General features: G+C 47.1%; 1 protein-coding gene across 1 annotated transcript in view; it reads left to right on the top strand.

The window, feature by feature from the left end:
* The window catches only part of DHX29 (DExH-box helicase 29), a 1,004,292-nt gene that overhangs the window by 763,597 nt on the left and 216,354 nt on the right, over positions 1-24,341 (top strand). Inside the window, exon 15 of the mRNA XM_085631302.1 lies at positions 766-910. Within this exon, the coding sequence (XP_085487428.1) occupies positions 766-910 (145 nt within the window). The remainder of the gene's footprint in view (positions 1-765; positions 911-24,341) is intronic.

The raw sequence follows: 24,341 nt of genomic DNA, 5'->3' as shown, positions 1-24,341 counted from the left end.
CCCCCCCCCTCACGGCCCTGTAACAAAAACGGCCCCAAGGGGCCCAAAACCGGCCCCCACCCGTGTGGCGCACCGGGGCATTGCCCGGTGCCCGCTACAGCCAGTCTGGCCCTGTCTGCACGTTGTAGGCCGCTTTTCCTTTGCAAACGTTACTGGATAACCACATTTGCTTTTGTGCCACACTGTATTTTCACACAGAACCTGCATATGTTTTCGTATTCTGCTCTTTTCCTTGGATTTAGTCTGAACACCACAAAGTCAAACTTTATATGGTTTGTTAGCTATGCTAGCAATATTTTTTATATGAATTTGTTTTCTAACTGTGGTGCAAATATTGCATTTTAGAGCATGTGAGTTTAAATAAATATTTTAAACAACTTCAGTGTCTCTTGTTTATCATACTGTGGACAAGCTCAAATGAGAGAATGGAAGGGTGTGTTCTGTTACCGCGATCCCTGAGAGGGTCGAGAGTGTTGTGTTCTGGGGTGCTAAGTCACTTGTCTCTCTGATAAGGTAAGGAGGGCAAGTGAGGTACTATAGCTAGTCTGATTTGGGCTCATAAACACTGAGGTTGTATGATGACTCACTCCCTACTTGCTGATGTTCTATGGTCGCAAGCATAGTTCTGTTCCTGAGCAGAATCCATGCAACACTATATTTTTATATTGATAGCAATGTGACTGTTTAATATGTTCTTGTAATGTCCTGAAAATGTTACCAAAACATTTCCGTTATTATGTTTCACTGACATCTTTCTTTCCACAGGAATTCATACCAGTGCCAACAAGTTCTGCAGGAGATTTGGGCCCAAGGTATCAAAGTTATAGCAAACGGACATGCCATGCAGTTCTCTATATGAACCCAAATAAGATAAACCTAGACCTCATCTTGGAGCTGCTTGTGTTTTTTGGTATGTATGGCTTTTAAACCTAAATCCATTTTTTTACTGTTTGATTGTGTAATTGGTTTTACTTCATAGCTGTGTTAAGCAGAGTGTCAGGTCACATTGATGATAGATCGTGTAATTATTCTTCGTTCTTTATTAAAAAACAATTCAAAACCTTTTTATTCTTTCATGCCACCCTGTGTGCATCTTTCATAGGCTTAATTTGAAGCAACTATTATTTTTAATTTAAAGTAACTTCTCATTGATGCCCTATTTAATCCTTTCCTACTGTTCATAGGTATTGAAGATATGAACAAGTAACAAAGGAGACTGCAAAACAATTATCCACTCCTGTGTAAGAAAGTTAGGCTCTGATGCTGGTCCCTGACTAGTGTTGATGGGTAGAGAAATGAGCAGCATTCTACAGGCGAGAACAGTAAAGTGTGTTTGCACATACAGCAACACAAATACTTACATTGGCCATAGAATGAGGCCTCAGAGGGCAAAGAATTTTTTATGAACTTGTAAGAATAACTTTCTCTACACTTTTTGAATTTAATACAGCACTGGTACCGGAAATCAGATTTTCTAGATGCAAGATGTGCCTTGTAGTTAAAACATGAGCATTCTGGCGACAATACACTGATCTGCATTAGACAATTCACTATGCTCCTCGTTCAACAGCTTCTGCTATCCAGCCATCGGGCAGCCCATTACAATGGATTGTCCTGGAATTTAGCTACCTAATATTTTTTAATATGGGTACCCCATGCATCAACTATGAGCCAATGGAGGTACTTAGAACCTAGAGCCCGGGCTTCCAGGTACACGTTTTTAAAGAAGTGCAGATGTTTCTGTACTTGAGGATATCAGTAAGAACCTTTGTAATCCTTATCAAATGTACTATATTACCTGATCCTGAGAAAAATTAGGTTTCGTGATACCACATTTAAAAAAAAATCTGTTTGATTAAATTTTAAACAAGGGAAAGTAGCTGTCACAGCAGGATAAGATACATTTTCATTTATGCACAATTACAGCGTGTAGAACATTAGCCATCTCTATTGTGCTACAGAGTGCATAATACATGGTATTGCCATATTTAACAGAAAAACAGGCACAAACTAATACGAGAATAACAGATGATGCGTGCACCTCATTACAATGGAGTCCAGGCATGATTTCATGGTGGGCCAATTGTAGGATAGACAGGATGTCGCATTGGCAGAGGTACAGATGATTTTCATAATCAGAATGACAATAAACGAAATGAACTATTCTCCAATCTCCAAGCCCCCCCGCTCCACGTAATCACCTGTAACCCTCAGCAACAAACATGCTCCCACATACCACATCCCAGTGAGTCTTAATCCTCTTGTGGGGTGAGCGAGGGAGTGCTAGTCACCGCTCTGTGTGTCCGATATGAAATGAAACGTCGGGTCCCTCACCCATGTCACCCTCCCTCATGAAAGCACCTGGGGGATCAGGGTGTATCTCTTTTTGAAAATGATACAATATGGTGCCCCTATTGACAGCTATAGGATATTTACGCAGCCCTAAATTATCCTCTCTGTGCAACGCAATGCTCTTAGCCTGGGCTCATACCAGGAGCTACTGCCTCCAGACCACCTGCGGCGGGGGCTTAGATGATTTCCAATGCCTCGTGATGAGGCTCTTAACTGTTAGCATGCCCAAATTAAGGAAGCGGGAGATGAGCCTTTGCCTTTTTCCTCTACGAAATCGTCCCAGGATACAACTTCCTATCTAATACTGGACGCCCTGTGCAGGCAGACAACTGAATCGTGACGCCGTGCCAGTAAGCAGAGAGGAGTAAGCAAGCTCACAGCATATGTAAGAGGTTGGCATCGGGCAGGCGACATCTAGGACAATCGGCGTTGGTGCGATGTAAGAAGTAGCTTATCTTGGCAGGAGTGAGGTAGGCCCTTTGGACAATGTCAAATTGGATGAGTCTGAAGTGAGCGTTGCAAGGGACTCGGACCAGGCTTTCTAATATGGCAGCCCAATCCTAGTCCGTGCAAGGATGGGCCAGATCTTCCTCCCAGTGGTTCTTCAGAGGTAGGAGCTGTATTTCTGTGTGGTAGAGTAGCGAGTCCGTAAACCAGCATGTGAGATGTCTGCCTGTCCCCATTACATGTAGGTATTGTATGATAAGGTGCGTTGAATGTTCCTGCATCATGTCACCCCATTTGTCAACTAGCGCCGCAAGTAGTGAGTTAGGTCGAAATAATTGGCCCGGGGGTAGGCCGTCATCCTCTACCAATGAGTCATAGGGCATGAGAGCGCCATCCCGGTATAGATCCCAAGGGCGTGTAGGCCAGTCTCCAGCCAGAGGAGAGTTCCGAAGCCATAGTGGTGGTGTAAGCCCTGGGTGTGCCGAGCAGTGGTAGCACCGGCATGCATGAGATCATAGTTCGCATGAGAAACATACATCGACGGTAACAACAGTACGTAACTCCAAGAAACAATGACTCCAGTGGTTTCCAGCAAGTGCCTGGGTAGAAAAGTTGAAGAATCGCTGGGAGAGTCCAGGCCTGCTACAGCATGGCAGGGTTGGTCAAGTGTAAGCCCGTCAACCACCTGGCCACCCGTTGGATTTAGGAGGCAAGGTAAAACTGTTCCAGTGACAACGCCACCCTACAGCGTGAGTTACTCCAGATGGACTCTCTCACTGCCCCCTCAAAAGAGCAAAAGAAGGGAGGGGCGATGTAGAGGGGCACATTAGTAAAGTAATAGAGCAGCCGGGGTAGGACCACCATCTTGAGTAGGACTATGTGGCCAGTCACAGACAGTGGGATCATGCGCCAGAAGGACATCTGGGACCGAATGACTGTTGTAACCCTCACAAGATTACCATCAAACAGGTCAGCTGGCAGATGAATCACCCTGATTCCCAAATACCGAAATGTGTCGGACTGCCAGAGTATTGGAACTCTATTAAGGGTAAAGTTGGGGTTGGGGGTATGGAACAGGCAGGATTTGCCCCAATTAATCTTCAAACCAGAAAGAGCGACATAGTCGTTAAGCGTATGGGCTATTGCGGCAGGTATCGAGCGCATGTCTCGAATGTACAGGAGGAGGTAATCAGTATAGGGCGAAATTGCTTGAGTAACGTCTCCTGAGGGAATGCCCCAGTCCACACCCTGAGTCCGGATAGCACCGGCAAGGGGTTCTTTGCCTCAGGAGAATAGCAAAGGGGAGAGTGGGCAACCTTGACAGGTGCCCCTGTGTATTTTAATTGGGTTTTGTACATAGGAGCCTGTTCCGACTCTAGCAAGCTGTTGGGTGTAGAGCAGCTAGATCCAACGAAGTAAGCAACTCCCAATACCATAGCGAGGCAGGGCATCAAATAAAAAAGCCTATTCTAGGGAATCAAATGTTTTTTAAGGTCCAGTACCAGACACCCGGACTGAGGCTATCTATATGAAGACATGGAAGAAGCGCCATAGGTTTAAGGAGGTTTTGCAAGCCGGTACGAACTCGTTCTGGGCCGGATGGACCAATGACGAGAACAGGGGTGCTAGACGGTCCACAAGGACCTTGACCAGTATCTTGTAGTCCGTGTTTAGTAAGGCTAAGGGTTGATAAGAGGCCAGAGTGTTGGAATCTCTGTCTGACTTGGGTAAGGAGATGAGCAGGGCCTCCTGAAGGAACACCAGTAGGGCCTCTCTGTACAAGGTGTGCAGTTGTGGGGCTAGTAGAGGAGCATAAGCTTTATAGTACTCAGCCAGTATGCCGTCTGGCTCCAGGGACTTGCCTGTTGCTAGGGCCCTAATGGCCTCCTGGATTTGAGTAAGGGGTGATGTGGTCCCTGAGCTCTACCCCTTATTCAGGTGTGATGCTGGGCAGGTGTTTCGTGGAGAAGAATGCATTAATGTCGCCCTGGCAAGCTTCCATTACCAATTGGCACAGTAAGGTGTAACGGCACGCCAATTCCGTGTGTATTGGGTGTTGGATATAGAGGAGGAGACCCATAGAAGAGTGTAATGCAAGGATAGGGTGCATGGTTGACCTTGACGTATCTGCCACGCCAGCAACTGGTGTGATGAGGTTGTGTGCTGAGGAGTAAAAAGAGTATACTTGTGTATTAGGATTACAAGCGTGCCATATGTCCATAAGATGCCAGTGTTGGAGCCAGAGAGTGCTTGGGCATTGGATGTGGCCAATGTGCGAGGCAGGGGAGGGAAAGAGCGGTCAAGAGCTGTACTAAGTACAGAGTTTGAGCCTCACCCTATGAGCTACAGGATCCCACTCCAAGAGGTGAGTTTGCTAGACAGTGTATGCAGGATCGAGGTCTAATCTGTGTTAGGGGATTATAAAGCACCCAGTAAAAGGTGACGACCATCCAAGCCGCCCCTTTAAAATGTATATCAACCTTCAGTGTCCACCACAACATTGTCTGCTACTAATGGGGTCCACGTTTTAACCCAAATCAACAATTCCCTGGCATAAGAGGAGTAACAAGAGGTGAATACTTGGCCTCACCACCCCCTCTGAAGCCTGTGGGCTTCGACCAATGTCAAGTGTGTCTCCTGCCGAACTAAAATAGCCAAGGAAACGGCCCTACAAGCCGGTTGAAGGAAACGTGGGGGGAACGCGCGTAAGCCAAAGATTTGTTGCCCCACATGTGAAGGAAACATAGATACCGATTGCAATGATGAGCTATCATTTCACAGTGCTTCTCAGCAGAAAACATATTAACTTTATGACATACATGAGAGATTTATAAATTGGCCAGTCCCATGTGGCTGCAATAGAATATAGGTTAAGGCACGCATAAAGAAAACAATACTTGAGTGTAACAACCAATAGTGAATCAAGCGGGCCTCTATGGGCATCAACTTTGGGTGAGTTAAAAAATTTAATCTGCTGTCTGCAGGGTCACCTCAGGTGGGGCCAGTGAGTCCACTTTACAGGGCCATGTTTTGGAGTAGCAATCATCACTGAAGGATTTTGTGGAGCCTATGTCAGTTTCTGGGCTCTGAGCATGTTCCCGCATAGTGGACGTCATCTGTAGGGCCTGATGACTCTACAATAATACTTATTCCAGGTTCGGAGCAGCGCCCGGCTGCGATGGGTGTTGCGTCTGATGACAGCACCGGACCCCATCAGTATCCTGAGGCTGCGCTGCTCCGGATGATGGGTGCACGAGGCTGTAACCTAGTGGACTCCATCCAATCCCATGTTTCCTCTGCAGAGTCGAAGAAATGTGTAGCCCCCTCAGCAACCACATGTAGGCGATCCAGGAACAGGAGCGAGTATTGAGTGCCCAACTCCGTTAGTCGATGCTTGACTGCTAGAAAGGAACTCCTTTGCTGCTGCACCGCTTTGGAATAATAAGGAAAGGTCATGACTGGGGCTTTATCAACCTTGATATCCTGTAGTGCCTCATGCAGGATAGATGCAAAAAGAACTATTGATGGACAGAATGCAGAACAATGTCATACATTCACCCCAGTACAGAGATCTGGTCCTAAATCCATCGTTTTTTTGGTCACCATGCCATTCCAGTTTGGACCCAGCCATATGCAAATCAGTCTTGACCCTGTGCCCAATGGGAACTGTCCAGGCCGAACTGCCATGCCAACTCCTCCCTGGACTGGAAACAAGAAACCTAGGACCGGTTTTGGGGTTTCACCCCTCTTCAGCCAGGATAGCTTGATTCCAGTGGCATGGAGAGCACGGGACTCACGTCTGAGCATACCCGTCCTACTCGGGGTGACAAATGCACAAAGAACTATTGATGGACAGAATGCAGAACAATGTCATACATTCACCCCAGTACAGAGATCTGGGCCTAAATACATCGTTTTTTTGCTCACCATGCCTTTCCAGTTTGGACCCAGCCATATGCAAATCAGTCTTGACCCTGTGCCCAATGGGAACAGTCCAGCCCGAACTGCCAGGCCATGTCCTCCCTGGACTGGAAACAAGCATCCTAGGACCAGTTTCGGGGCTTCACCCCTCTTCAGCCAGGATAGCTTGATTCCAGTGGCATGGAAAGCACGGGACTCCCGTCTGAGCATACCCGTCCCACTCGGGGTGACAAATGCAACAAGCATTGGCATTGCCAATAGGTCTCGCCTTTGGGACCTTATAAGTATTTTGTTATGCAGCACAATATCCTCGGTGCGACAACATCAACTGTTGCATGGCTAAACACTTATAAGGTCCCAAAGGCGAGACCTATTGGCTATACCAATGCTTGTTAAATATTATACTGAAATATCAATTGTCCGTCTAAAAAAAATACCCTTCCCATTTAACTTTAAAATGCATAAACCATTTCTCACGCCATGTTATTCTCAATCGCCAATTTAAAAAGTCTAAAGTTAATACAGTTTGTAAAGATAAGAAAAAAATTAACCTAACATTAAAGTGACAAATGAAATGTAATTTAGTCACTGGCAACAGTTCCACCGAAAACTAGAGATTTGTGTGCAAAACATGGTTAAGTGTATCCATACTGCAACCTCAGCGTTATGCACTGCACATTCGGTTCACTTGTAGAACACCACATGTCTCGTCAAGCCACCGCCGCCCCAGTGTCAACTGTGAACAATTATTGAAGAATGTCACCCGGACAGGAGAAGGCATTTCCCGCTCTACGACAAGAAGTACCTCAGATTGATAGGGTTTGGTGGTGCTGTCTATGCAGTCTACTTGCCCAATAATTCTGAGCCTATCTATTTTTCCCGTTCCAATTAGAGTTAAAAAAAAATTACGGTGTGGTGCATATTGGCAAAATAACAAAGGGTTTGGCATTGACACTGCACACATGTCTCTAGGGAGTGCACGCACGGAGTTGTTACCTAAAAATATGTACATACGCAGCAGGTCAACGTTTTTAAAACTATACCCAGGCTGCAGTTCTCTGGATTTAAATATAATAATTAAAACGTTTTTTAAAAAAAAGAAAATGAGTTGTGCGCAGACACTTAGAAACTTTAAATATGTTTATTATAAATATATCATCAGAAAAGTATACATACATCGTGATTAGTTCATGTTAAATTGTCATGCTCAAGAAAAACTTTGAAATCTATTTTTAATTCAGGAATTTCTGGTGGATTACTTAATTATCTTATGATACAGACATCTGCGCCTCAACTTTAAAGCAAACAAACTAATTCCGTGGTGGGGTTGCTTTGGAGTCAAGTTAAAATGGAGACTCAGCCCTCGTACTTGAAAGGACAGAATATTACGATGCATTTTTCATAATATGTATCCCCGAGTTCTGCTTCGTCCACATGAACCTGCCAAGCAGTTTAATCGAAAATATTTTAGCGGGTACACTGGACACCAGGGTTGGGGGAGATTCACTTCTATTAAAAGGAGCTAGGAGCACCTAGACAGTAGTATTTCTTTTTCCTGTGACCGCCTGTTTACAAACCAAGGCTCGTGCTGCAGTGAGAACACAGGGCAGCACATAGTGTCATACCTAGGCGGTGTACACTTTAGAACGCCAGATTAGATGACGCTAGGCCTTTAAATTCATACCAGTTTCTTGCACGTTTCTGTATATATTGCCCTGCTAGTAAGGCAAGAAAATGCCCACACATGGGAATTTTGAAAGGCTGGTTTGGTTAAAAACGCATCTACAGTCTACACATAAAAATAACGTTTCAGTAATACTTAGAAAACAACGAGGGAACTTGGAGATCTGGCAAAAAACGCATGTCAAACGTGAAAAAACGAATGCACAAGTTGCAATAGCTTTATCATCTAAGACTGGCCAAAGGACGTCATCCGAGAGATCCCCAGAGAAATCTGCTTTAACGGATGCCGCAAACACAGCACAGGAGCGAGGGGAGTGGGGGGGGGGGCAGCCTCTGGGGGCAAAAAAGTGAAGACCAATTCAGATGATATGTTTCCAAGTCGTCTGAAAACTGATACAAAGGTAGGTCACGTGCATTTTCTGAGCACCAGAATTTCCTTTAAACCTGCTGTTAGCCTCCCATGTTACAGAAATGTGCTTTGAATTAAAACAAGCCCGGGAGTTGTGTGCGCGCGAGCTAAACTGAAATAGAAAAAAAAACACGTGAGTGGTGATGCGATCTGTGGTGGGGAAGGGGGAGATAATTGAAGCACAAGCAAGGCGGAGAGAGGCACGCAAGGCTTAATGAGCCTTGATAGAAACCCACATGGGGGCTGCGCGCGTGAACGCAAGCTTGATGCCAGCAAAAGCCTCTGGTAGCACTTTGAAAAGCCCCTTACTAAATGTCTCGCAGAGCAGCACATGCGCTGGCTCAGCGAGACCTAAAAAGAACTATTGATGGACAGAATGCAGAACAATGTCATACATTCACCCCAGTATAGAGATCTGGGCCTAAATCCATCGTTTTTTTCCTCACCATACTATTCCAGTTTGGACCCAGCCATATGCAAATCAGTCTTGACCCTGTGCCCAATGGGAACAGTCCAGCCCGAACTCCCAGGCCAGGTCCTCCCTGGACTGGAAATAAGCACCCTAGGACCGGTTTCGGGGTTTCACCCCTCTTCAGCCAGGATAGCTTGATTGCAGTGGCACGGAGAGCACGGGCCTCACGTCTGAGCACACCCGTCACACTGGGGTGGTGGAGTGAGCTAAAGAATGATGATGGATTAAACCCAGATCAGTTGACTGGGGGTGAGTTTTTGATTTGCTCAAACGCTCCGTCCATCATCCCCTTTGGTATCGCTTTGTTCGCCCTAAGTTGGCAGGGTATGCCCAGGCGTGGGTCCCTTGCTCACTTTGCCACTGGATTCAAGATAGCCTGGCTGACGAGGGTTATGAACCCGAAACCGGTTCCAGGATGTTTGTTTCCGGTCCAGGGAAGACATGGCTTGGCAGTTCGGGCTGGACTGTTCCCATGAGGCACAGGGTCAGACCGATTTGCATATGGCCATGTCTGAATTGGGGTGGTGGAGTGAGCTAAAGAAAGAAGGATGACGAATTAAACCCAGATTAGTTGACTGGGGGTGAGTGTTGGATTTGCTCAAACCCTCCGTCCATCATCCCCTTTGGTATCGCTTTTTCGCCCTAAGTTGGCAGGGTATGCCCAGACGTGGGTCCCTTGCTCACTTTGCCACTGGATTCGAGATAGCCTGGCTAATGAGGGCTATGAACCCGAAACCGGTCCCAGGATGCTTGTTTCCGGTCCAGGGAAGACATGGCTTGGCAGTTCGGGCTGGACTGTTCCCATGAGTCACAGGGTCAGACTGATTTGCATATGGCCATGTCTGAACTGGGGTGATGGAGTGAGCTAAAGAATGATGATGGATTAAACCCAGATCAGTTCACCGGGGGTGAGTGTTTGATTTGCTCAAACGCTCCGTCCATCATCCCCTTTGCTATCGTCATGCAGGATAGAGTCATGATCCCAGTAATTATGCAGATCGAACCGAAAAGGTCTGGGGCTGGCCGCGGATGGGGGGTTGCGGGCCTGTACACAGTGGCAGTTCGCAACGGAGAAGAAGGGAGAGAGCGCAGCTCCTGGGAGCAGGACGCGGATCCAGTTTTCAACGTAATCCACTGTGTCTTGGCCCCCAATGCTTCAGGAAGGCTGACCACATGAATATTGTTCCTTCTAGAGTGTCCCTCTGCATCTTCCACCCTATACTCCAGAGTGTGCACTAGGTCAACCATAACCTGCAACAAGGATTCAGATTTGCAAGTTGTCAGTTGGAGTTCGGCTAAGGTCTGTTCGTCACTATGCAGTTTGTCTGCTAATTTGCTGTGATCTTCGTGTAGTAGTGTAAAGTCTGCCGAAACCTTGTCTATTCTGTTTATAAGCAACAATGTAACATGCAGGTTTGCCCAAGTATTGTCCCGATCCTCTCCACAGCCTCCAGCACGGTATCCAGCCTGGTGCCAAGGGATAGAGATGAAATCGTCAGCGCTACAGTTTCAAGGTTTGCAGTAGGTTTCACAGTGGATGTTGCTTGGCGCAGTGTCACGGCCTGGGTGCCCAAGCGCAGGCAACCCATGGCCAGATGGCATGCGTTGAAGATCTGAGGGGCAAAAGTGGGGTGGTGCGCACCCAGAGTCCCCTTCAAAAGGGCCCACAGTCCGACCTAATGGCCAGCAAGAGTAGCAACAGTGCAACATTTGCCAGATATCGGATCTGGCTTTAAGGTGTGATGTTGGTGATGCGACTGCCGAAGGTGTCCGAGTCCACGCAGAAGTGCCACCAGGAAGGACCCGCATACATGCACCTTAGTGTGTGGTGGGAGGCTGCAGCCTGAGCAGCCCAGGGAGTCACCGGGTAAGCGTGACAGTCAGTGAGCTTAGGGGAGCAACTTATATTGGGACCCGCTTGCATATGCCAGGAGGGATGAGCCTATGTCCAATAAGACCTCTGTGCTCCCCCAGCCGCCGCACACCGAAGGGGAAGTGCTGCGCAATGGCACCTCAGACACCCTGCTCACCTGTGGAACATTGTTGTGATAGATGGCGGAGGGCACAGCCAGTGCCCCGTGTGCACCTGCTGTGAGTACTGGTTATTCGGGTATCAAGTGTAGGAGCCTCTACTTTGTAAGAATATTAAGGGGTGTACCACAACGGCACCGCTGCCTTGTTTCACTTCAGCATGGCTCAGAGCTGCACAGTCCAGTGGGGTGGCCCTCCATCCGGGCAGGGGACGACCGGGGCTCACAGACCAGCTCACCTGTCTAAATGCAGTGCGCGCTTCCGGCACAACTCCACGCGGGCGTTGGCCAGGCTATGACCAGGCTCTCTTTGAAACTCTCCTACAGGTTTCCAAATGCCTTGGTGAAGGTGGCAGCCGATTCAGGTTGACTAGGGGAGTAGAATAGGGTAAGTGAGGGTCTCAGATGCCTGATGGTATTTAGGACTGGTCATGAATAACTGGGTAGGAGTGCAGAGCCCCCCTGGAGTGCATCCGCCATCTTGGCCCTGCTAGCTACGCCCCCTTCACCATACCTCCCTATAGGCCCAGTTAGCCCTCAACAGGTAACTTGTGTCGTGTAAGTTCTATAAACCTATATAGGATCTGCGCGTTTAGACAACATACACTGTAGGATTGGTATCCGGACTTATTGTAGACACCCCCACCGGGTATGTTAGCCTGTGCACCAGCTAGCTCACAGTGCCACTAGAAACCCTTCTTACCAAGGAGAGAATAGTTCTTGGCAACTATTGAATATGACAACCCTGATCCCTCAGGATCGTTGAAACAGTGCGATACTTTTTGCTCAGTCACTCATGCTCGCTTTGTCTCAGAGAGATACACAGAATAAACGATAGAGGCGTTTTTCAATAAGCATTTATTGAATCAACCTCATTCTAGTGTAAAATAGGTGTGCTGAAACAACCATTAGACATAAATGTTTATAAACACTAACAGATTAAAAGGATGGTAGATTGTTACCATCATGCTAAAACAATGAATACAGGCAAGTATATAAAATACATGACCGTAATAAATGCGTACTCCTATGATGCAACCCTAACTAGATGTACCTAAGTGTACCTAGCATGTATGTAGGTGTAAAGCCTAGAGTCGACCCCATCACCTGAAGTGAGAGACTGTGGGACCCCAGCTTGGTCTTGAGATGAACACCCCGCAAGAGATGTCAGGCGACTAGGCGCTGGAGTGTCTGCATACAGGAGCCTCAGCGTCTCGCGTCAGTGTGTCAGCATGGAAATCCTTTTTCTCCTCTGACTACCTCAGGAAGATGTGGTGTTTATATACCTAAAGTAGTATCCTCAGAGGTTCTACCTTGCTGTGTCATGTCGGACTAGGGATGACGGAAGGAATGATCCTTCTACATAGTTATTATGCAGGAGATGGTAGTCCTGCTGAGTTTCCAAGAATCATCATGCATAGTGAATGAGGCTAGTTTTCAGGGAAAACCCTACGTCCTGTATGCAGTATCGTAACTAGGTAAAAGGTCAGTCCCAAGAACCGTTATGTAGTGTAATGGTAGGGGAGAATATAGGTGAAAGGTTAGGTGACTACCTGAGCCTATATTGGGGTACCTATATGAAACATAACACCCACTCCTCATCCAACTGGACGACATACTAACATTATAACGTACTTCTAGGCCAATGTACGCAAACAGCTAATTAGTTCAAAACATTAGTGCGTTCTAAAAAATAAAAATGCTACAAAAAATGCTAAAATCGTATTTTAAGCGGTAGACGTTTTACTAAAATATGTTCGTATATATAGTTCGAACTACTATGAAAGCCATGCAGTTTTAGTAAAAGTTTGTTTGTTGAAAAATCCGAATTTGGATGTTTTTAAAAATGCTGAATTTTTCATCGCACACGATGATCCAAATGTTTGTGTCCTGGCTGGGGATATGCAACATCACTGTTGCCTGAAATCTCAGACGACGGTCTCTGCAACACCTCGCAGATCAGGTCAATCGAGCACAGATGTTCCTCCATATTCTCCACAGCCGCCGCTGGGGATGCCTGTGTGGCAACCAAGGCCTGAGCACTTGTTGAGGAGCCGGTATCCGTTCCAACAGGAGCTGAAGCATCCTGTGGTGGCTCTAAGAATGCAGGCATCAACATTGGAATACGCTGAGGACACTGCAGAACAGGGGCGGGTATCGGGTCCAGTAAAGCATCAATGTCCTGTGGCGCAACTGATGGAAGTTTTAGACAGAGGTCCAACATGCATTCTTGTCCGCAGAACTGGCATCAGAGGACAGGCAGAATACAGTCAATCCAGACTGGTCTAAATTAAAGGAACCAAGATTCACTTAGTTCACGAAGGCAAGGTGTGCCCAGATAGAGGACCATGCGATCACGGTATTACTGTAAAAGCATGGCTTACATTCAGCTCAGAGTGTCAAACCGTATAAAGGAAACATTCATAACGGCGCCTCTCTGACTGTATGGGTCGGCGGAAAAAATACTTGCATACAGCAAATTACTCTGGAGCTTACAGTGACAAGATATGCGATGCCCAGGAGCATCTCACAACAACCTTCATCATTTAGCATCAAGTAACTCCCATTTGAAAGTAACTTGAATACCAGATTAATCATGGCAACTGGGGACCCTGTCAAGTGATAGGATAAGTTAGCAACTGAACCATTACAGGCCCCATGAAGCACGATATCTTAGCATATGAGAGATCCACTTAAAGCGTTCTTGCAGTTGGTACCGCTTAGAAACACTTCAATGTCCCCATTCCGGCATCCAAATCTGTAAGGTAATTCCCAAGATTCCTTGATGAATTCCCTACCCATTGCTTCCTACCTGCCCGCCTGTTGTTGTTCTAGGCAATACTGAAACTGGAAAGTTGTGACCGATATTACTATATGGTCATGGATTAACCATTCTATGGATGATGACTCTGCCACAGTAAAAGGTAATTGGGCCAGTTTTTCAATACGCAGCATTGTATATTTTGCTCCCCTTTGTGCCATCATTATCTGCTTCTCAGTTAGATTGTATGCAGAAAATATGGAAGTACTGTTGATAAATCGCCAAGGCACATAACCAGCGCGCAGTGATTCCCTTACTCGTCCTTGCTAGTACCCTTCTTTAAAGGTTGTGTTTATTTCAGCATGGTAGACTGGTGAAATGCAAGCTGTGTTTGCAGAGTAGTTAAATGTCTACGATTGCTTAAAAGTAAATCAGATTGTAGAACTCTTTAACTGTCCACACTAATGGACGTGTTAGATTTTCACTGCAACCAGCCTGCTTTTCTTCAGAATTCATCATCTAATGCACATGGTCCTTATTCTGTATTATGTTAAAAAAATCAGGCCTTGTTCAATGCAATTACTACTGTGGGAATTCAGTTGCGTAAGATTTTGTTATCTGATATCCACCAGAGCCCATTCTATGCCAGGGAGAGTTAGGACACAAACCTACAAGGGCAAACATAATTACTACCCCTCTGGAAATTCTTTGCTTTGTCACTTTGATAGCATTGGACATCTACAGGAAACATTACCGGTTGGATGCAAAGTAGGGATCAATACTGAAGTCAATCAGGTACTGCTGAAGAATTTATAGAGATGAGGAAACTTATTTGTACCATTTTCCTTTGTAGATTTTTCATCTCTTGAACTAACAAAACCTCCAGACTGAGAACCTGCATATATTTTCACCCGTTGTTTGCATTTGATTTAACCCTTTCGATGCGCATGACGGAGCGGTTCCGTCATGCGCATCGGTCGCGCTGTGCGGATGATGGTACCGCTCCGTCACGGCCCCGCCCGCACAACGAACCTTCAGCACGGCGCGGTAATCCGCGCCGCGCTGAAGGGGTTAATCATCATATTGTGCTCACCTTCAGATGATCAGTATGCTCGACATTGGGACATGTTTATGGCAAGGTGAAAAGACTCTTATTAAAATCTGTATGTCATATAAAGGGATAAACCATCTCAATATCCGATTGGACATTCCCCCAATCCATATATTATTTAGAATGTTCTACTGCAGACTCAATTTCGTGTGCTTTGTAGACGTTTTTGTGGCAATGGAGAGCTAGAACTCTTGTGCATGCTTTTCCTATGAATACAGTAAGATATCAATGCAATTCTCAGAGAGTTTGAACATTGTGGCACCGCAGTTTGTCTTTTATCATGTCTTTGAAAATAAGTTCAAGAAACCCATATTAGATACATGAGGGTTCTTCTTCCCCAGCTGCATCTCTAAAAATACCTAAGGAGGCACAGATTACTACAGATGATTTCCTGGTACTTGAATTATGAACCCATCATAGAGTAAAACTGGGGTCCTGACATAACGCCTTTCCCTTTCTTTGACTAAGACAGTCTAATCTTCAGGCTCATCAGCTTTATGAATAACTAACAATTTGGCTAGATTTCATTTTTCATAGAGGGAGGTGAAATGAGAGAAGATTTATCTCTGCCAAATAGTCATTTGTCTTGGGGAACAAGATGACATTGATGGGGAGATTTACTAAGATTTTGCACCATGTTTGCATCACAAATGTGAGGCAAAATGGCACAATCTTTTTTTCCTAATTTATTTTCCAGCGCTAAACCAGTTTAGCGCTGGAAATAACGTAAAAGTAATGCGAAGCAGTTCATAGAGCTGCTTCGCATTACTTTGAACCATGGGGGTGTGCCAAGGGTGGTGTATGGGCGTTCCCATGCAACCACCCAAGTTTTCTTACGCTAAACCCAATTTACTAAAAACAGTAGTTTGGGCTTAGCGTGAGAAAACTGCACCCTTTTAAACTAGGCGCAAGGAAGGAGAAATGCTTTCATTTCTCCTTTCTTTTCCAACTTTGCATACGTGCAGCACACATATAAAGAGGGAAAAGCTTTCCCTCGTGTCTAAGCAGTATTTTGTACAGGAAGGGTATACTTCCTGTCCAAAACCTATGCTAGACTAATACACACACCCTAGCCCTATGGAGGTGCGTGGCGCACGGCCGCTGTAATCAGCGACGGTGTACGGGAGAGGGGAGGAGAGAGCCATATCTTTGAGAATATGGCGCTCTTCTGCTCCTTCCCTGTTATGCAACGCAGCGCAGCCTCGCGGGAGGCTGCGCTGCATTGCGTGGAGATTTGGTAAATCTCCCCCTGAATGCATTCGGATTATTGTGAACAGAGGGTAGAATGCCAAGAACTCGCGTGTTAGTTCCAATGAAATTGCATATGGTACCAATGTGACTTGGGTTGTAACTTGTTCATTGATACCTCGTGTTAGACCTGGCATCATTGGTATGGGTTTCCCCTGTATTTTTTGCCTGTGCCTGCTGTTATTTTGCTGTGTGTTGCACATCGTTTTTGCTGGTCTAGATGCTTTGGGCACTTTGCCACTCCTGTTCAGTGCCAAAGTGCTCCTTTTGTAAATTGTTGTTATGGATTGGTGATTGCATGATTGGCATATTTGATTTACTAGTCAGTCCCTAGTGCAGTGTACTGAGTGTTGTCAGGGCCTGCAAATCAAATGCTGCTAGTGGGCCTGCAGTACTGATTGTGCCACCCACATAATCAGCCTGTAAATGTAACTCACACCTGCCACTGCTGTGTCTGTGCGCAGTTTGCTACTGCCATGTCGACCTGGCAAGTACACCCTCTTGCCAGGCCCTAACCTTCCCTTCCCTTTCTTTACATGTGGGTCACCCCTAAGGTAGGCCCAAGGTACCCCTTTGGGCAGGTTGCAGTGTATGTGAAAGGTAGTACATGCCCTGATGAGTGTGGCATGTCATGATAGTGAAATCCTGCCAATTTCATTTTTCACTATTGAAAGGCTATCTGTCCCATAGGATAGGTATGGGAGTGCATTTATAACATCTTATAAATATAACTTCCCATTCGGACAAGGTAGGAAGATAATGTTTATGTTATGTTATGTTATTTATATTTTTATAGCGCACAGCTGCCCCAGCAAAGGGGCGTCCTGGCGCTGTGACAGATGCTACAACATAACACACAATAAAAGAAAAGGAAATTAACCAGACACGGGAAACAGTAAAGTTTTAATCGCCTGCCTGAAGGCGAGCAGGTCTTCAAGAGCTCGGATGTGTACCGGGAGCGAGTTCCACAAACCTGCCGCGAGCACCCTAAAGGAGCGGCCACCCATTCTACTCAATTTAAAGCGCGGACAGACCGCCAGGTGAAGCCTCTCCGATCTCAAGGATCTCAAAGGAACATAGGGCGTGAGTAGGTTAGCAAGTGCCGGGGGCGAAGAAGATTTCAAAATTTTAAAGGTCAGGCATAGCGCTTTGAACTGAATTCGCTGTCTGACCGGGAGCCAATGTAAGGCCGCGATGGTACCAGACACTGAGCAATGTCTAGGGAGGCCCACAATGGCCCGAGCCGCGGCATTTTGCACCCTTTGGAGCCTAGAGGCCTCCTCTTGATTCACCCCTAACAGCAGTGAACTGCCGTAGTCCAGCCGAGATAGTATAGAGGCCTGGACCACAAGCTGTCTGGTGGGGGGATCAAAATACTTTAAGACCGGCCTTATTCCCCGCAGAATGCCATAGCACGTGGCAGCCACCTTCTTAGTGTGGTCCTTGAAGGTGAGCGCAGAGTCCAACCAGATGCCTAAATTTCTCACTCCAGAAGCTGGAATGGGAGTGACCCCCAACTCTGATGGCCACCACTGGTTACCCCATAGCTCAGCATGCTTCCCTAATACCAACACCTCTGTTTTGGTGGCATTTAACTGAAGGCAGTTGGTGCGAAGCCAGCTTGCTACTGCCAACAAACCCGCTCGAAATTTGGGGGCCTCCACCTCAGGGTCTCCACTAAGTGTCACCGCTAGCTGTGTGTCGTCCGCATATGAGGCCATCGTAAGACCCCACTGTTTAACGACACCAGCCAACGGTTTCACATAGAGGTTGAACATAGTAGGGCTCAACGAGGATCCCTGTGGTACCCCCAGCTCCAGGGGATAAGTGGCAGATTGGCCAGGTGGTATGGCCACTTTAAAAGAACGATCTGATAGAAAAGACCGAAACCACTGGAGAGCGAGATCAGTCACTCCCGCCTCCTGTAAGCGTTGGATCAGTATATGGTGGGACACAGTATCGAAGGCAGCGCTTAGATCTAATAGTAAAAGCGCTGCAGTGCGACCTGAATCCAGAACCTGGCGTAGATGTTCCGTGATGTAAAGAAATGCCGTCTCGGTACTGTGTCCCGACCGGAAGCCGTTCTGACTGGAATCCAATATCTGGTTGCGAGCCAGATGCTCAGACAGAACAGAGTTGACATGGGCTTCTGTTACTTTGGCAATCCAAGGCAGCAGGGATATGGGTCGATAATTCTCTGGCAGCCGGGGGTCAGAGTTGGCTTTTTTTAGTATAGGAGTAACCACTGCCTGTTTCCAAGCCGTGGGTACCATTCCGCTGGACAATGACATATTGATAAGATTCAATATGGGGTCACGGCAGAGTGGGGAAAGTGTGTTAATTAAGGCTGGCTTTAACGGGTCCGAGGGAGAACCTGACTTGACCCTGAGGCTAAGCCTATCAAAGGTCTCAGTAGTCAGTTCAGGTAGCATTGCAAGAGTCTCATATCCCAACGTATCGGGGACAGTAACCTCTCGGTTCTGGTGGAGTGTGTCAAAGCTTTGGTAGATTGTTTCCACTTTCTCCACAAAAAAGGAGGCCAGCTTATCACAGTGGGAATCTGTGCAAATCACCTCTGAGGTGGATCTGTTTTTCATAAGATCCTTCAGTATCTTAAAAATCAGTTTTGAAGGGTTAGGGCTGGTGGCAAATTCTTGAGCGTAAAATGCGGCTCGTGTTCTGCAAATAGCTCTATGATAGAGCTTCAGCTCAGTAAAATACCGAGTTTTCAGAGCAGGGCTGTAGGATCTTCTCCATTCCCTCTCTGTTTTTCGGCAGGCTTTTTTTAGTTCTGCGAGTGAGTCATTATACCAAGGACTAGGTGTTTTTGTCCGGCCTTTCGACCACCGTAAAGGTATGAGAGAGTCCAAGGCATCGGTGATCCAGGCGCAGAACTGTTGGTAACCTTGTTCCACATTAAAAAAGATGCTCAGAGGTTTCTGTTCCAGTATGCTATAAAACTCCTCAAGCCTAAGCTTATGCCAAGGCCTTTTTAGAATAGGTCTGTCAACAGCTTTAAAAGGCTTATCGTGAACCGTACAAAAGGCTTCTATAAGCAGATGATCAGTCCACCCCATCAGCTTCGGATCTGACAACCTTACCCCCTCAAGTGTGGAAAAAAAGGGGTCCAAAATATGGCCCCCTGAGTGGGTTGGAAGGGTGACGAGCTGAGTGAGTTGAAGAGCTTCGAGGTTCGCCAGCAGAGTGCTCACCGTAGTGGATGACCCATTATCAAAATGGATGTTAAGGTCCCCCACGATGTTGAAATTGGCACAATCAAGTGCTATAGGACCGATCATATCGGCCAGTGCGGACCTGAAGACAGAATCATTGCCCGGAGGACGATAAATAAGCATACCACTAAAAGTGAATTGGTGGGAAAAAGCAACTTTAAAAATAGCACTTTCACATGCAGGTAGCCCCGACGGTTTCCAATCAGCTGGAAAACAGGATTTGACTGCCATGGCAATACCACCTCCTCTTGTGGTTCTATTGGAAGTGAAGACGGTATAGTTCTGAGGGAATGCAAGATTCAATATGGCAGAATCCGAATCCTGCAGCCAGGTTTCTGTCATTAGAAAGACATCGGGGTCCTCTTTCTCTAGCAGATCATAAATGGACAGGTGATGTTTTACCAGCGACCTAATGTTTAAGCACCAAATACGAAGATCTCGAGATGCAACACACGGTCGCGTGACAGGAATAGCATCTTCCAGGGAACGGATTTTAGTAGGGCTCTTAAGAGACCAGCCTTTGCAGGCACAGCTATAAGGGCCGACTAGAGGGTCCACAGGCTTGCAGGCACTTCCTCTGGACAATCGCCTTATGGACAGCAGCTCGGACCGTGTGTAAAACACCATACCTACCGGAATCGGCGATACAACACCACGACGAGAAACCGAGCCTGCCCAGCCTTGCGCTGCCTCGACGCGGACGAGCGCAGACGGGCAGGACTCTGGCACGACTCCGGCTAAGCGACGGCGTCCACACCTGCGCGTCCCGCTGCGCGGGAGAGGGGAGCTTTAAGTAGGCTCACCAATCCCAGCGCGAGCGCGAGGACGCTCCAAGATGGCGCCCAAAGTTGCAATTACAGCCCTACCCAAAATGGCACCCACAGTGAACCACCCCCGAGATCCAGGCCCGCCAAAACGGCAGTGAGGGAGCCAATTATGTGCGGAATGAGGAGGGGGCAAGACCCAGCTAAAAACAAGGGAGAAGTGCAGCAAGGTAAATTAAAACAAATAGACAAAAAACGGGATTTTTAAAAAGCAAAGCGCCAGCAGCAGCGCTAGCAACAGCAAGTGCGCAGTAGAGTAAGCAACTGTCAAGGCCGGCTCAGAACTGAGTCCGCCTTAAGTAGGCTCACCAATCCCAGCGCGAGCGCGAGGACGCTCCAAGATGGCGCCCAAAGTTGCAATTACAGCCCTACCCAAAATGGCACCCACAGTGAACCACCCCCGAGATCCAGGCCCGCCAAAACGGCAGTGAGGGAGCCAATTATGTGCGGAATGAGGAGGGGGCAAGACCCAGCTAAAAACAAGGGAGAAGTGCAGCAAGGTAAATTAAAACAAATAGACAAAAAACGGGATTTTTAAAAAGCAAAGCGCCAGCAGCAGCGCTAGCAACAGCAAGTGCGCAGTAGAGTAAGCAACTGTCAAGGCCGGCTCAGAACTGAGTCCGCCTTAAGTAGGCTCACCAATCCCAGCGCGAGCGCGAGGACGCTCCAAGATGGCGCCCAAAGTTGCAATTACAGCCCTACCCAAAATGGCACCCACAGTGAACCACCCCCGAGATCCAGGCCCGCCAAAACGGCAGTGAGGGAGCCAATTATGTGCGGAATGAGGAGGGGGCAAGACCCAGCTAAAAACAAGGGAGAAGTGCAGCAAGGTAAATTAAAACAAATAGACAAAAAACGGGATTTTTAAAAAGCAAAGCGCCAGCAGCAGCGCTAGCAACAGCAAGTGCGCAGTAGAGAAAGCAACTGTCAAGGCCGGCTCAGAACTGAGTCCGCCTTAAGTAGGCTCACCAATCCCAGCGCGAGCGCGAGGACGCTCCAAGATGGCGCCCAAAGTTGCAATTACAGCCCTACCCAAAATGGCACCCACAGTGAACCACCCCCGAGATCCAGGCCCGCCAAAACGGCAGTGAGGGAGCCAATTATGTGCGGAATGAGGAGGGGGCAAGACCCAGCTAAAAACAAGGGAGAAGTGCAGCAAGGTAAATTAAAACAAATAGACAAAAAACGGGATTTTTAAAAAGCAAAGCGCCAGCAGCAGCGCTAGCAACAGCAAGTGCGCAGTAGAGTAAGCAACTGTCAAGGCCGGCTCAGAACTGAGTCCGCCTTAAGTAGGCTCACCAATCCCAGCGCGAGCGCGAGGACGCTCCAAGATGGCGCCCAAAGTTGCAATTACAGCCCTACCCAAAATGGCACCCACAGTGAACCACCCCCGAGATCCAGGCCCGCCAAAACGGCAGTGAGGGAGCCAATTATGTGCGGAATGAGGAGGGGGCAAGACCCAGCTAAAAACAAGGGAGAAGTGCAGCAAGGTAAATTAAAACAAATAGACAAAAAACGGGATTTTTAAAAAGCAAAGCGCCAGCAGCAGCGCTAGCAACAGCAAGTGCGCAGTAGAGTAAGTATGTCTGAACTCAGAATATAAAGATGCATCTTTTAGTGAGGATGATTTTTACATTCTGTGTTGAAAATACCACTTTTAGAAAGTAGTATTTTCTTGCTTAGCCATCCTGTGTACCTCTGCTAGGTTTGTGGATTGACTGTCTGGCTTTTGAGTGACAGGGGCTGGGGATGTGCGTTCTGTTCAGACAGCCACTCGGGGAAGGGGGTGTCCTGCCTTTCCAGGGTGAGTCAGGGATGGGCCAAATAGACCTGGGCTGCATTCAGGGTAGGGGGAGGAGATTTATTTTACACCTGAATGGGCCTGTCTGCCTTTGGCAATGCTATCTCCCCCTCCTGCCGGGAAGCTGCACCAGAGAGGACAGAACTAGTTTTGGCTGGGCAAGGAGCTTCTCTGCAACCAGAGAACAAAGGATTTTGTGCTATAAACACTGGGGCCCAGACCCCTGACTTTTAGATTACTTCTGGGATTCAAGAGGAACCTTTGCCAAGGAGAAGAGCTGGAGAAACTGAGGAGAAGTACTGCCCCTTTGCTGTGTGCTGTCTGGGGTTGGCCTGCAGTGTCTGTTTCTGCCAAGGAAAGGACAAGGACTTTGCTGTGTCGCCTGCTTGAGGAAGATCTCCAAGGGCTTGAAGTAGAACTTGCCTCCTGTTTTTGAAGTCTCAGGGATACAAAGACTTCACCACCTTGCTTGGAGTACTGACCTGCCATTAGGTGCCTGCTGCTGTTCAGGGCCTCTGGAGGTTGTTCCTGCTGTTAAGAGCTGGCAAAGCAACTCAACGATGAGAAGTGCAACTCATCCACACCTGGTTCCGACGCATCGCCGAAGAAACTGACGCAGCGCCTGCCTGTGGCTTGAGAAATCGCTGCATGCTGCATCGAGTGCACTGATCTCCAGAGTCCGAGACCCCCTCACCGATTCCGAAGCAGGCCCAACTGTGTGGCTGCAAGAACCAACGCATCGTGGGACCGCGGCTGCAGCAACCAACGCATCCCTGATCCTCACGCATCGCATCTGCACACCTACAAAAATGCCGGGGCCGCAGTAAGAAACCGACGCATCACCTCTCTGTACAGTAAGAAACTGATGCATCACCTTCCCTTCAGTAAGGAACCGACGTATCACAGCCGCTGTGTGGCAGTAAGGCACCGACGCATCACATCCCCTGAAGTAAGGAACCAACGCATCACCTTCCCTGGGCGTAAGGAACAGACTCATCACCTTCCCTGCAACAGTTTTTGTTTGTGCGCGTGACACATCCAAGGTACTTTGTGTGAAAAGTGTTGCATCTGCAATTTGCTTTGAACAGAACTGTTTCTACCTCTTGAAAGTCATATTTTTATTACTGTTTTGTGCATTTTTATTGTTTGGTCTTGTTTGGTTTAGATAAAGATTACTTATTTTTCTAAACTGGTGTGGTGCACAAATGCTTTACACACTGCCTCTGAGATCAGCCTCTCTGCTCGTGCCAAGCTACCAAGGGGGTGAGCAGGTGTTATTTTAGGAGTATATCCCCCCCTTACCCTGACTAGGAAGAAGGGGCCCTACTTGGACAAAGGTGCAAACTGTTGCCAACTAGAGACCCCCATTTCCAACACCCAACATTTCTGGCTCTGAGATTCCACAAATCTGCTGTGCTGTGAATCCTGTACTTTTGGACAAGATCGGTATGACTGTAAATGTTATAATTATAAACCGCTTTATTTTTGCATTCCCCCATCCCACTGTTGCCACACCATTTTTTTGTAAGAGTGCATGTGGCTCCGGTAACCTGAAAATTATGGCACATACTGTGAAGATCTTTGTTAAGTACTTTGCTGCCTCATGAGCTAGATCAGTACTCTTCAAATGCCATGAATGAATAATAAAATTAAAATAACTTATTTGGTCATTTTGCCTGCATAGAGGCAGCAGCTACTTAACCTTGATGGTTTTGGGAAATCTAGATCACAGAGACTGCTTTTCCAGCTCTCACAAATGTAACGCTGGTGCTTTTGGCTGAACCATTATTTTAAACATTTGCAGCAAACCATCTATGTTGGCTGGAATTTCCATTTGTGTACCCATTGCCTTATTTGTGTGATTGTAACAGATCTTCAGTTACAAAGGGGATTTATTATAAATTAGAATACTTCTAATTGCTCTGGTCGCCACCTGAAGAACAAAACACCTCTTCTTGTGCAAAACAGGCAAAGGAGTTGCTGCCATTTCTGGTGGGATCTAAGCACTTCTTGACCCTCTAAATGCCAGATTATTTCTTAATCTATTAC

This window comes from Triturus cristatus, chromosome 2_1, assembly GCF_964204655.1.
Source record: "Triturus cristatus chromosome 2_1, aTriCri1.1, whole genome shotgun sequence".
NCBI classification, from domain to species: Eukaryota; Metazoa; Chordata; class Amphibia; order Caudata; family Salamandridae; genus Triturus; species Triturus cristatus.
This window is presented reverse-complemented; position numbering and strand designations above follow the sequence as displayed.